Source organism: Lacerta agilis, chromosome 13 (assembly GCF_009819535.1).
Source record: "Lacerta agilis isolate rLacAgi1 chromosome 13, rLacAgi1.pri, whole genome shotgun sequence".
Lineage (NCBI taxonomy): Eukaryota > Metazoa > Chordata > Lepidosauria > Squamata > Lacertidae > Lacerta > Lacerta agilis.
In genome coordinates this window covers 20,025,409-20,039,132 of record NC_046324.1, presented here as the reverse complement: position 1 = coordinate 20,039,132, position 13,724 = coordinate 20,025,409, and the positions used below count along the sequence as shown (strand labels likewise).

Sequence of the window (13,724 nt, the reverse complement as noted above, 5' to 3'; positions counted from 1 at the left end):
GTTCATCAGATGTCATGTAAGCCAAGACCTGGTGGTCCTACTGTCAGCAGGATCTAATGCCTCCTGTGGTGCATGAGAGTGCGAAGGACCCTGTGTCAGATGAGAGTGCTAAAGGCTACTGCAAACGCTATGTTAAAGAACAGATGGCATTAGAACATCTCTGTGACGGTTGCACCTTCTCATCAGTCAAGCTGCTATATCATACCTTAAAGTGGTGCCATCTCCACACAGTTACTTTCATTTCCCCCAGGGAAAGGTTACATTCCCACCCGCTTTTTCTAGCCTGTAGAATGCAGCATTTCTCACACACACCCATGCCACCCACTCTCCTGCAGATCAGTGTTCATCAAACTTTCTTGCTTCAGGGATCCTTTCCTCAGTGACTTGTTTGTTGCAGAACTCCTGCACGTTGTGAGTGCTTCTAGGATGTGTCCATGCATCCTGCATGGCCAGGCTTGGTAGGCCTCTCTGTTGCTAAGCAAGACCTGAAAGCTTAACCCAGAACAGCGGTAGCCAGTGTGCTGCCCTCCAGATGAATGGAAGTTGGAGTCAAACAAAATCCAGACGGCTACTCTTTGCCCTAGAACACAGGTTCCTAAACTGTCGTCCGCAAACTTCGTTCATGGGGCTATGGTGTGGTCAAATAGTCATACAGATTTTAAATTTAATTTCTATTGCTTTTATTTTTTAACATTACAGTTTGAATAAAATTAAAAAGTCCTACAGCATCTAGCACAGCATGTTACATTTGCTACAACAATAAAAAATAAACCAAAAAATATATTGAGTGGTCTGCCAAGAGCTTCAGCAATTTTCAAGTTGTCCTGTGGAGAAGAAAGTTGGGATCCCCTTCTCTAGTGTGTATCAACATTCTCCCAAAGCTGTCACTTTAGAGGGCAAATCAGGAAGCTGTATTTCAGGGACGTTTCTCCACCAGTTTTAATCTTCTTATTGAGGTGCTCCAGACCATTTCCCAAGGATCTCCAGATTGCCCTCTAACAACTACTGCGCTTGCACAAGCTCATGCAAAAGCAACCCCAGAGGTCGTCCATGACTGGACATAACGGTCCAGGGGTACCTTTACCTTTACACCCATATGTTCACTCACATAATATATGATCATTTATCTTTGCCTTAAGGTGGACTTCTTTTGCCTCTTCTCTTACTACAGGAAATGGTTTTGTGAATTCACGAGCTTCACCAGGCCTGCTTAGCAGCACCGGGGGTGGGAATGGCCTAAGCAAAGGGATGCCTACAAAATCTCCCCCTCCCCCTGGCGGCGGCAAACCTTGGAATGAACAGTCGCAAAGCCAGACCTCCGGGTTGTCATCCCTCCCTCTAGCAAAGGCATGATGCCTCCATTGGTAAGTTTAGCTTTTTGACCTATTAGTAGCTTGGAGAAAGACAAAAGAGACATTGATCAGGAAGCTAAGAACAAACATTGGCTTGAGAATGTGGTTTGGTGAGAAACAAACTTGCAAGCACTGGTTCAGAGGTTACACAAAGCCAGGCACTCCATGGTTTGTTTTCCTGCTCACTAAGGGAGGGGCGAAGTGTTCAAGTGAATGGCTTAGTTTTGCGTTCGAACGCAGGCACTGTCAACAGACCATGCCCAGCTATAAGGGCAACAGATTATACTGTAAACATGATTCATATTCCTGTACTGGAGGGCATGTTCATGTGAACTTAGAAAACAGTGGGCTTTTGTGGAAGCAGTTTCAAGGGCACAAGGGCTTGCTTTTCTCCAAGCAAAGTACATTGAGGTTTCTCCAAAGTAACTGTGAATTGGTCAAATTTGGGTGTGGACCCTTTGCTTTTGACCATTTCAAATGTGCTTTGCCCATCAACTGTGTGTTGGACAATAGGAGTCAGTAGACAGGCTGTAAGGTTAACTATACTAAGAAGAAGAAGAGTCCTTCTGGGTTAGAGCTCTCTCTCTCTAGCCTAGCACCCAGTTCCCCCACAACTTGATGCTTCTGGGAGCTGGCACAGTATCTTGTTATGCTACATTGCCTACTGAATCACATCATAACTTTGGAATATTAGTTACAGGTAGGTAGCTGTGTTGGTCTGCCATAGTTAAAAATAAAAAACAAAAAAGTCCTTCCAGTAGCACCTTAGAGACCAACTAAGTTTGTTCTGTATGAGCTTTCGTGTGCATGCACACTTCTTCAGGTATCTGAAGGTGCTACTGGAAGGAATTTTTTTGTCTTTTATTTTGTTTGACTTTGGAATATTGGTGAGGCTAAAAGTAGCTAGCTCATCAAGCACCAACACAACTCTTATCATTCTTGAATACTGTACTTATTCTCAGTAACCTTATTATTCCTCTTATTTGCTGAGTACAGTCGGAGGAGGATGAATTGGAGTTGGTGAGTCTGGGTTCCTATTTGTATGAGACATCAAGATCTGGAGAGCTTTCATGTTAACTGTCTGTTGTAGCTTAGACCACATTCCCTTTGCTGCAGAGAGAAAGCTGGTTGTGACTGGTTTATCTTAAGTTTCTACACTGACCAACAGAATATGGAAAACTAATAAATATTTTCCAAAAACGTTAATATTTTTACCAGTGGTGTTGCAAAGGGGAACGTTGGAACAGAGCCTCTAACAGCAACTGTCCACTGTGCACATTGAGGAGCCTTGAAATTTTCTTCTAAGGCACCTTATATTCCATGTCAAACTCTGCAGTGATTTACTTCACTCATGAAGTTCTGCAAATTGTAATACAGTTCCTGTGGTGTTGCTGCTGCTGCTGCTTTGCTTCTTGGAGATTACATCATTCCTGGTGAGGTCACCATTTTAGAGATCAAGTTAATTTCATGCTCTACAAGAGAAGCAAACCACAAGGGGGTTCCCTGTTTACCAAAAGAAACATACAATTGCAAGCTATTTTCCAATCTAGTGGGGAGGGGAAATGTTTTAGCCTTTTAAAAAGGTTTTTCACAAAGTATTTTTTTTTATTTGGTCTCTGGCACATATAAAGCTCTTTCTTTGTTGACCGGAACCTGGCTGTCTTTGCTGTTCTATTGCAATCATTTTGGAAAGAACTGATTTATTACAAACCTGTGTGAAATTATTTTAGTGCTTTTTATCAATTATTTTAACCCCAGACATGTTGCTGATATGGGGCTCTTGTTGCATGAAAGCATGGGATTGCTGATGTTTGTCTTGGCAAATGCATCGTGTTGGGTACTACGTGTGTGTTTTCAAACCAAAATACAAAGTTCTGTACAAGGTGTAATGGTGCTTATCAACAAACAACCTTTTGCTTCTCTGCATCCATATGCTAAGTGCTAGTGATTATCAAAAGCCCTGTAATTTGTTGCACCTGTGTTCAACTTCCAGAGGGAAAAACGTCTTTTCCTAGGAAAATGCTAAAGTAACAAGGTGCACTTACCAGAATTCTGCTAACGAAGTCATATCATGTGCTATTTTAAGTCATGTTGTATTGCTTGTCTTGTGGGTCTTGCAGCAAAGTTCTGCTAGTTTCGCAGCAAAGTTCTGTAGGACCTCAGTGCATAAACTGTTGTGTAGTTCTCTTTCATAAGAAGCAGGGCAGATAACTGTTCAGTTACAAAAAAAGAAAAAAAAACCAACCTTTTGGTTTAGCGTGTTATGTTAAGGGCTTTCCATAATTCACTCATTCTCCAAAATACAGCAAAATTGTAGCTTTTCAGACCACGCTCCTCATAGGTTGGTATTTATGCAATGTGGATAGTCTGGTATCCTATCTTGTGGTTAGTTCAAGCTTCACCCTTGCTTTGGAACTGGATGGCTGTCAGTGACAGAGGGGTTGAGTGCAAGTCCCAGATTTGTCTGTTCATTGGGATAGACCCATGGAACCTGTGCGAATGAAGTTGCCATTTCACATTACAGTACAAGCACCCAACTGGCAAATGCCATCCACAGTTGGAAGGGTCCTGGAAGGCCATCTAGTCAATGTCCTGCTGCAGATATTTATTCATAAGGCACAAGGCAAATAACTATTTTGGCACCTTCCATATTCACATTCTGTGAAGTAGATGGTTTTATAAACTGAGAGCTAAAGATGTGCAGAGTTGGTCAACATAAGGTTAGCCAATGATTCACACTCATGGCCCAGTGGTTTCCTATACAACTTGCGGGGGTGTAGCTGTGTAGTCTGTGCAACAAGTCTTGTGTGTGCACTGTAAAGACTCGACAAATTTATGATGGCATAAGCTTTTGAGGATTAGAGTCCACTTCAACAGGCTGCTTGTTCTCCTGCATCTCAAGTATGAGATCCACAGCTTAGATACTTTCCCCCTGAACTGTTGTGATGAAACAATTACATAAATACAGAAGATGTCCCTTGAATTAATTTGAAGCATTTCTAGTATGTTGATGAGCTTCACGCTGAAGTCCCCCATTTCAAATAATGAATGCATAAAATGCAGGCGAGGCACCTACGCTTGCTTACAAGGTTCAAACACAGTCTGCAGTCCTGTTATCTAGCTGAAGGCTGCTTTTACATTTTATAACATTTGAGCGCATACACATGAGACTTGGTGTGTTCTACACTGCACCCCCAAACCACTCAAAGGAGAGGCATGCTATTTTAATTCTGTTTAAGCACCCAGTGTTGCCTTTATTGTGCTCTGTGTTTATTTGTTACATCCATACATTCTCTTTCCATCAGAATTGCACTGTTTGCATTGTGTGTTGGGTATGTGGTGTGACTGTGCTAAATCTTGCAACCTGTCAAAAGTGCAACACTGAAGTAGCTCTTCAATTTCAACAGACAAGGACAAAGAGTAGCAAAGAGGTATGCAAGCTATAGGAGAGGGTTGCCCTCTGGTGGTGTGAGTTGCTTCCTGCAGGGAAATATGCAGCTAGTTGGAGAAAAAAACCTCCTCCAAGCAACTAGTCATACATTTGTCATACAAGTTGAAGGTAGCTCAGGCTATATTGCTGCTCTAGGCAAATATTTCAGTGTGCTTTCCTCCTAACCACACCTTTTTTCTAGACAGGGAATAGGGATTGTAAGATCTTCACAAGGGTTTTCCTGACTGGACCTCTCCACCCTCCCTGTGCTGCATAAGTGAGCAGAGCAGGTGGAAAGGGCTGCAATTGGGGAGATAATACGGGGAGATAATACAGTACTGTCCAGATTGTAGTGGCAGAGGCTGCTACATATTTCTCTCTTCCTCTTTACCCCCCCCCCCCCACACCAGCTCACCGTAGGTTTTGCAAAGTAGCCTGGCCTCTCTTGAAATCTAGCACCTTGGGCAGCTTCTTGACCTGCTTATTGGGTTTAGCTTGTCGCAAAGCTAGATTTTTCAGTCTTGAAATTCAGTTGCTTAGACAGCTCCATTTTTCTCAGCAATTCCCGTCCCCCCCAAAAAAACCACTCCATTGCACCTTGACCAAAGAAAACCAAACAAACCCAAACCCTCTCAACTTCTGACATGTGTAACCTGAACTAGTTTTGTATCATCTGTCGAACTCTCCTTTGACAAGGCATATTACCAGCGTGGAGGGTGACTTTGGAGAGTTGCATTTATTTTGTGGTGTGTGCATGATCTCCTTTTGGTGCAGTTGGGTTTGATAATACTGGCACACAATGCATGGTATATTACTTCATATAGTACTACTTATGGCCTTACCTCTTATGCTCCATTTACAGAATGCTCATATGGAGTTGAGTGTGACTTGGTCCTACGTTAGTCATTGCTTCCCAGTACTCTCCCTTCTGAATGACAGTGGCTCAGAAATAGGTTTACATTTCCTCTCTCTGTTGTTGGTCTTGGCTTTCAAGAATATTGCACAAAAACCATAGACAAGGAAGAAAGTGCCTCAACCTGTGATTAAATTTCATTGTGTATTTGACTTAACTGGGTTCTATGTTTTTGTAAAAAAAATTTTTGCAGAACACACAGCGGTTAAGCAGCTCTCAGTCTACACAGGCCTCTTGCAACACCAGTTGTGTCTGTGACAACTCCAAGCTTGCCCCCACAGGATTGGTGTATTCAGCAATGCCTACAGCTTACAACACTGGTAAGCTACTCGCTTGTTGCTCTCCCTTCTCCCTGGTGTTTTTTTTTGGGGTGGGGTGGGGTGGGGAGAAGCCACTGAGAATAACACAGATTTAAAACTCCAATAAATAAAAACTTAATAGTATTTTAAATGTCTTAAATTTGAAAAGCTAAGAGTTTAAATGCAGTGAAATTTAAAAAGTTATTTGCCTGGCACCCAAATGATAGCAAAGTAGTAGGCACTATGGAAGGTTCCCTGTGGGGGGTGTTCTGTAGTTGAGAATATGACCTGCCTCACTTGCAGTCCAAAGTGTACACTCCGGAATTCTGCCACTTCATTCTGCATAATATGTTGGTCAGCTGTTCGAATCTCCGAGGCAGCTATATCTTGCCAGTGTTCTTTTTTCCCCCTTTTAAACATTTTTTCTGAAGTATGCTAGATAGTTATTTTAATTTAAATTATGATAGTTTGACTTAGTCCCTGAAGTTATCAATATCTAATCTGCAGACATTTCTGTAGCAAGCTATCATAGCTGCTTCGTGAAAGCTTGAAGTTAAAAACAAAGTAAGTCTTGTTGGTAAAAAGCAAGCAGTGAGGAGACCCCAGAAAATAAAACAAAGCCTGCCTTTACAAATAATAACCTAGTACCTTGTTAAGCGTTTGGTGTGGCCACTGGGAGGTCCCACCCACCCTGTTTTTGCTATAGGAGCTCGAGCAACTATGGCAATGTCGTATTGGACTCCTTTGACATTGTGCTGGCACAGCAGTTGGTGTGCCTTATCCTAATCACCTACTTGCTGGCACAGCAAATTTGCAGGGATCAGCTCTTAGAGAGATGTGTGATCAAGCACCTGAGGTTTAAACTGCTGTATCTCAAAGACAATTCAATCCCTGGAAGCTCCTGTTAAAATATAATTCAAGGACTTTGACCTCTCTCAATAGTGCTGTAGGCCCTATTAGATGCTCACACCTCTTTAATGAACATTCAGACCTAATTTAAAAGATGTCTCTGACTTACATTTATTTTATTTTATTAAATTTGTATACCACCTTTCACAACATAAAAAGACAAAATGAAACAACAACAACAACAACAACAACAACAACAATAACAGAGACAAAAGCAACATGCATTATGATTTTTGGATTGATTTTGCATACTCAGTTGTTCTTGATTTTGAAGTCCAAGGAAGTTCTCTTGACTTCAGTCTCTGATATCCTAGACGATAATTTATGGATTAAAAAAACCACCCGGAGATGAAAATTGTAGCTGTCTCACGGGAACACACTTTTATCTCCTTCCCCCCCAAGAGAGTAGAGCATCTTTAAAGCTGTATTAGAACGTGATTAAGTGTAGAAAAGCTTTTACAGCTCTCTTTCCAAATTCAAAGGAAAAACAAGTGATAATTATGAACTGAAATAACTTCTTATGTGTGAATCAGTAGAGATAACACTCTTAAGTACTATATATCCTAGATTTAAAACTCAAATATCTAATTGGTCAAGAACATAGAGGTTTAGTTTTGCATGCTGCATTCATGAAACTTTTGAGAGATGTTGTTGCCTTCAACTGTTTGAGTCAGCCACTTTGTAACACATAAAATGAAAAATTGGCCTAAAAAAAAAGAGACAGGAAACACACCGTTCTTCAGTCTTTGTTATGCTGTCCATGGCAGCTTGCTGTTAATTCCATCATTTTTCCCTTCCTTATGAATGTGCACCTAGAATTCATTTTTGGTATATAAATTCTATCAAGGATTCTTGTACTTTGACTTGCAAGCAGAAAGCAGATAAGAGACTGTCACGCACAGGCTCACAGCTCCTGCTAGTGTTTCAACATTCATCCCCTAAGAGTGAAAATAACATCAGAATTAATGGTGGGTGTTTTTTTTTTTGCTTTTTGTTTTGACGGCACTGTAGTCTGGAAAGATGGTAGCAAATATGCCTTTGAAACCAAAAAGGCATGAGACAAAGCCATGAGTAACATGGGAGAGTCCCCTTTGAACCAATCTCATAGCTTCCAAGAAATGAGTTTGATGTGAAATCCATGCTATTTGGAGTCTGATGTTGGAGTTTCTCCTTTCATATCAGCACTTGCAACTTTTGCTGGTATAGAATGGATTTCTGCCTTATCAAATTTCATTGTCCGAATAACATTCCTTACTTGTTTTGCTTGCTGTGAACTTGCAGGGGTTGCAAAGTGCTGGTTTTAAAGTTGTAGAAAATAAAAGTTCCTGTTTTGTTATCTGGATTTCATCATGCACTTTAACAGTGAATCTGATAGTGAATTCAGGTGGTTGAGTGCCTATCAGTTTGGAAGTGAAACCAGGAGTACCCCAAAACTAGGCAGCTGTTTCTGCATTCTTGGGGAGTCACTTTGGCATGCAGAAAGTTTGTACATTGGAAGTGTTTGTATTATAATGTGTTTGTGACAGTTTTATTGACATTTTAATAGCCTAATTTATTTTTGTATGCTTTTTTATTTGTCTCGCTTGGTGAGCTTAGTAGCCAATGGATGATAAAAGAAAAGAAAAAGAACATTTAAAATCCCCAAACTGCCCTCAAAACACCTGTCAGGTCCCAGGACTTGAGAATGTGGGTAACAGGGGGCAGGGATGGTTCAAAGGTACCAGAAATCAGCAGACTATGTGAGTCTTATCAGTTAAGTGTATGTTTGAGAGCAATTCAGACATTCCAGTTTTTGTAGGGTTGGGCGCTGCGGGGAGGAAGAAGAAGGAAGTTGGCTGTGTCAGACTTATAGTAAGAATCCTGGAGAGGCAGGTTAAGTTTGGGTGGGTGTTGTGAGTGCAATCCTTCTTGCTATGCTATATAGGAATGTTTCTGGAGGAAGTAAAATTGAAAGCATACCTTTCTCCCTTTCCAGAGCCAGACCTACCCACCCCTGCAATATAGCAATAAAAAGCTCACATTTGGGACTCAACCTGACCTGAGCCATTTAGCAGTACATAGGAGACTAGGTGAAGGTCAAGAGAGAGAAGAAAGAAAAGGGCTACATTTGTCCATTTTCTTTTGAGTGGATTATACAGGAACATAGAGGGGGTGGAAATCAGCTTTAGAACCATTGGTTCTCTTTGGGCCTAGCCTTGAGAGTCACTTGAATGGAGGGCATGTGTGAATTACACTTTTTAATAATGGTATAGAGAAAATTTGCCCTTTGGGTCTTGAGGTGAAGTTAGCAGTTTTAAGATCACAGTCTTCCAAACCAGGCTCAAAGCCGTTCTGCCATAGTGTGCCTGAGGGAGTTGTCATGGATTCAAATGCCTGTCCTCAACACAGTGCTGGCTGGTATCAGCCCATGAATCTGTGAAACTGAAACTTACACTTTCTGATGAATACATGGTACAAATAATTTCCCCCCTTTCTTGCTCCTTTCTTCCTTTCAGATTATTCCTTGACTAGTGCAGACCTGTCGGCCCTGCAGGGTTTTAACTCCCCAGGAATGCTGTCATTAGGACAAGTATCTGCCTGGCAACAGCATCATCTAGGACAAGCAGCCCTCAGCTCCCTTGTGTAAGTGGGAACACACTCCCGCCCCCATTCCCTGGAGGATTGGCAGCCTTTGCTAAGTTACACCCAACTAGGCACCTCTTCCATTTAGCCCACAAGCTCAGACTTGGCCCTATTTGGTTAAGCACAATGCTCTTTAACACTTTACTTTGAGTGGGTTGTGTATACATGGGTAGCTTCCTTGGTGTACATACTGATTTGTGACTTGTAGATGTTTTGCAACTCAGTGGGCTTGGAAAGTTATTTTGTAGAGAAATCCTTCTGCTCCTGCTTGTGCATTCATTGTCCAGTGCACCTCCCCCCCCCCATGCAAATAGTGATGTTTTAACCTTCACTTCATTTGAATAAATACTCCAATACAATTGAAACTGAGTTGACCTTGAATAAACTAAGCGGAGGGGTTGCCAGGAACTAGGCTGCACACTTAGAGCTTGTGCATATGGCTCTAAATGGATTGCCGATCTGAGCACTCAGGCCTCTATTACTGAATTGAAGGAACAGCAGCACTTAAAAGTGCTCTATTAGTCATGTACAAACTTGTTGTTTTTTATTGTCCTTCATGACAGTTTCATTAAGCAGACTGGGGAATGAGTGATCTGAGGCACCCTCTGCACCCCCTATGTTGGGAGCTGCTCCTGGCAGTTGCCTAGATGGGTTGCTTTGGATTGCAGCAGTGTAGCTTGTTCTGTAGTGGCTAAAACACTGAAGGGCAACATTATTTTATTACATACACCTGTTTTTAAAACTGTTGATTGTATCTATATTTTGATAAATTTTATAGTGTGCTGTTTTTAAAGTCTGTTTTCATCTATTTAATGAGTATTTTATGTAAACCACTTAATAATGTTTTGATTAAGTGGTATATAAATCTTGCTCCATTGGTTGGGTTAATAATGCACTGTCCTGGACTGTCTCAGCATCATAAATCTGGATGGTGCATGAACACCCATTGTGCATAGCAATTGGCCTGGTTTGCATGCAATGCTAAACCATGACTTAGGGTTAGGTGCAATAGTCTCTGAGTCTCAGCAAAGCCTTGGACTCAAAGACTCCCACCTCCCCTCATAGGAATACAGTGGTACCTCTGGTTGCGGACAGGATCCGTTCCAGAGGTCCAGTCAGATCCCAAGGTTTCTGCAACCTGAGGACTGCTTCTGCGCATGCGCAGCAAAACCTGGTAAAATACTTCTGGGTTTGCTGCGCGCACACCCCGAAGTTTATGTAACCAGAGGGTTACGTAAACGGAGGTACGACTGTATAGGAAGCTGCCTTATACTGAGTCAGGCCACTGGTCCATCTAGGTCAGTACTGTCTTCACCAACTGGCAGTCCCTCTCCAGGTTTTCAAGCAAGGGACATTTCCAAATCTATTTTAGAGGTTTTCCTTACATGCAAGCGGTATATAAATTTTGTTAAATAAAAGAAATTAAAGAAGCATGTAGATGCTGGGGTTTAAACCTGGGACCTTTTGCATGCAAAACAGATGCTCTACCACTGAGCTACAACTCTCCCCTCTTCCTGCACAACCAGGAGGGATGCAGTTGGTCAGCTGCAAAATAAGCTAACTTCAAACCTTGACTTGTTTTAACATACTATAGTTTATTTTTTAAACCACACTTCCTGTTCAAACATACCAGTAAGCCAGAAATTGGGGAAAGCAGAATGGAATCTCTATGTGCTTGTCGTTCTGGTCACACAGTGGGAAGGGAAAGGGGCAGGAGGCTTGGGGGGGGGGCATGCAGAGGCTCAGGCATGTAATGCCAAGTCATGGTTTAGCATTGCCTGCAAGCTAGCCCATTGTCTTTTGGAGCAGAAGGGTATGTTAAAACTTGCGTACATGCAGCCAGATTTGTTCTCAGTCTTGTCCAGCGATGCTGCTTTTCCTTTTCCCCTGCCATTTCCTTTTGTATTTGCCTTTCTGAAAGTTTGGATGGCGGGGCTGTGCCTTGCTTATAGCTCATCTCTGTAAAGCCCTATAAATAACGTTGCTTTTCTCCTCCCACCCCACCTCCGGTTTTAATTTTTACTAGGACTGGAAGCCAATTATCTCAGGGTTCCAACTTATCTATTAATACCAACCAAAACATTAACATAAAGTCCGAGCCAATTTCGCCTCCTCGAGACCGAGTGACCCCATCCGCGTTCCCCCACCAGCAGCAGCAGCAACAGCAACAGCAGCAACCTCAGCAACAATCACGTCAGGAAATGGGCCGCTCTCCCGTCGACAGTCTCAGTAGCTCCAGCAGTTCGTACGATGGCAGCGACCGGGAGGACCCAAGGAGTGACTTCCACTCACCGGTTGGACTGGGAAGGCCCCCCAATTCAGAAGACAGAGAGAGCCCGACCGTAAAGCGGATGAGAATGGATACTTGGGTGACATAAGCTTCCCATTCTCCCTTTCTCCCTTCCGTTTCTACTTTTGAGTTATCCCAATGAACAGTCCTGACATATCTAAATTTATAAATAAGGACATGAAATAAATATTTATATGTATATACATACATGCATATATATAAATATATATATCTTTGTATACATATACATGTGTGAGTGTGTGAAGCAAGGCACGCATACTCTCTCTTTCTCTCTCTTTCTCTCACACACAAAATCAGCAGGCACTTAAATACCAACTCCTCCTATAGCTGCAGATGCCCCGTGGTTTTTAAAACACAGTATAACAGAAAGAACCCTTTATAGGTATTGGTCTAGTCTGGCACTTAACCTGGACTTTGCTCCTTGAATAATGTAAACTGTTTTGCAAAATAAATGTCGTACCCGTATGTAATCTATCAAACTAGATGGCCGAGGCGTGAGGGCTCGCCTGTAGTCGTGTTCCTGTGTGTGTGTGTGTGTTTTCCAACAGCCGTACTGTCCCCTGTAGTTAAGAGTACGCTTTGTAGCAGCAGAGCCGTAGAAAAAGAAAGCAATACTGTACATAGAATGACCTTTATATTACCCAATCAAGCATGGGTCTCTCTCTCTCTTACGAAAGGGTGCATGGAGAAGGGCTGACAATGTTAAAAACGAAACAAGAAACCCCCAACACCTGTATTTGCACGTGCAAAACTATACTGGGTCAAATTAAGGGTCCCCCCTTTTTTCCTTTTACCAAGTGTGAAAGAGAGACATAAAGAACGTGCATGGAATATTCAAAAGATATTAGACTAGAAGATAGTCCGTAAAGAAAATTTTAATATATTAAGTTATAATTGGAAAATGTTTGAAATCTTTCTTATGTTCCTCCTACCTTTTTTAAAAAATAGAGAAAAACAATTTTAGCTTGTGTATATTTTTTATTAAATAAACCATACCCTTCTCTAAGATTATATAGAAAGTTATATACAGTACTTTTGAACACATTCTGCTATGAATTATTTATATAAGCCAAAGCTGTATGGTGTCGCGCTTTTTTTTTTTTTTTGGTAGAATATAGTTTTGTTTTTTGATTGTCTATTTTTTTGGTCTTTTGTTTTTAGGGGAGGAAGGAAAAAAAAATCTTGCAGGCAGAACCTTGGGGAAAAATAAGCCATGAATACTTATTATTCTATATGTAAATTTAAAATTTGAGCCAAACTTTGTGTATATAGCATCTTAAATATATTATCACCTTTTGGTGTAAGTACCTATGTATTGTACGTTCGCCAGATTAAAAAAGTATATTTTTGTGGATTGACGCCAACTTGAAGAAAAAAAGGCGAGGTCCTTATTAAGTAGAGTATTCACTGTTTAATATTTACTATTTTGTTCAATATACTGTACTTCCTTTTGGATTTTAATTAATATTATCCAGATTTTTTCAGAGGGTGTTTTAAAAAGGGGCCGTTCCCCACTCACTGGTGGTGAATGTGTGTTAAAACATTTTTGTGCTGTATGGTAAGGCTTCATAATACATTTTATAAATATATATATACATATATGTGTATATATATACATATATAAATATATGTATATAGATAGCAAAGTGATACCCACCCTTCCAATCCCATCCAGAAAACCTGGTGTTAAGTTCATCCTGCATAAATAGAAAATAAAATGCATTGGGGGGGGGGTAAAAGCTGTGGGTTGTTGCCAAGGTTAATCATACTCAAAGTTGACTGATTTGAAATTGACATGGCTGACATAAAAGTCAACTAATTTCAGTGGCTCTATCCTGAGTAGAATTAATGTGGTTACAACCTGTTATTTTAAAATTGTCTCTTGGGG

General features: G+C 41.2%; 1 protein-coding gene across 1 annotated transcript in view; it reads left to right on the top strand.

The window, feature by feature from the left end:
• The window catches only part of MEF2A (myocyte enhancer factor 2A), a 60,437-nt gene extending 47,206 nt beyond the window's left edge, over positions 1–13,231 (top strand). The window contains 9 exon segments of the mRNA XM_033167932.1: positions 1,172–1,284; positions 1,286–1,306; positions 1,308–1,364; positions 2,349–2,372; positions 5,889–5,924; positions 5,926–5,971; positions 5,974–6,015; positions 9,399–9,525; positions 11,552–13,231. Coding sequence (XP_033023823.1) covers positions 1,172–1,284; positions 1,286–1,306; positions 1,308–1,364; positions 2,349–2,372; positions 5,889–5,924; positions 5,926–5,971; positions 5,974–6,015; positions 9,399–9,525; positions 11,552–11,903 — 818 coding nt within the window. The 3' untranslated portion in view covers positions 11,904–13,231.
• The last annotated feature ends 493 nt before the right edge of the window (positions 13,232–13,724 follow it).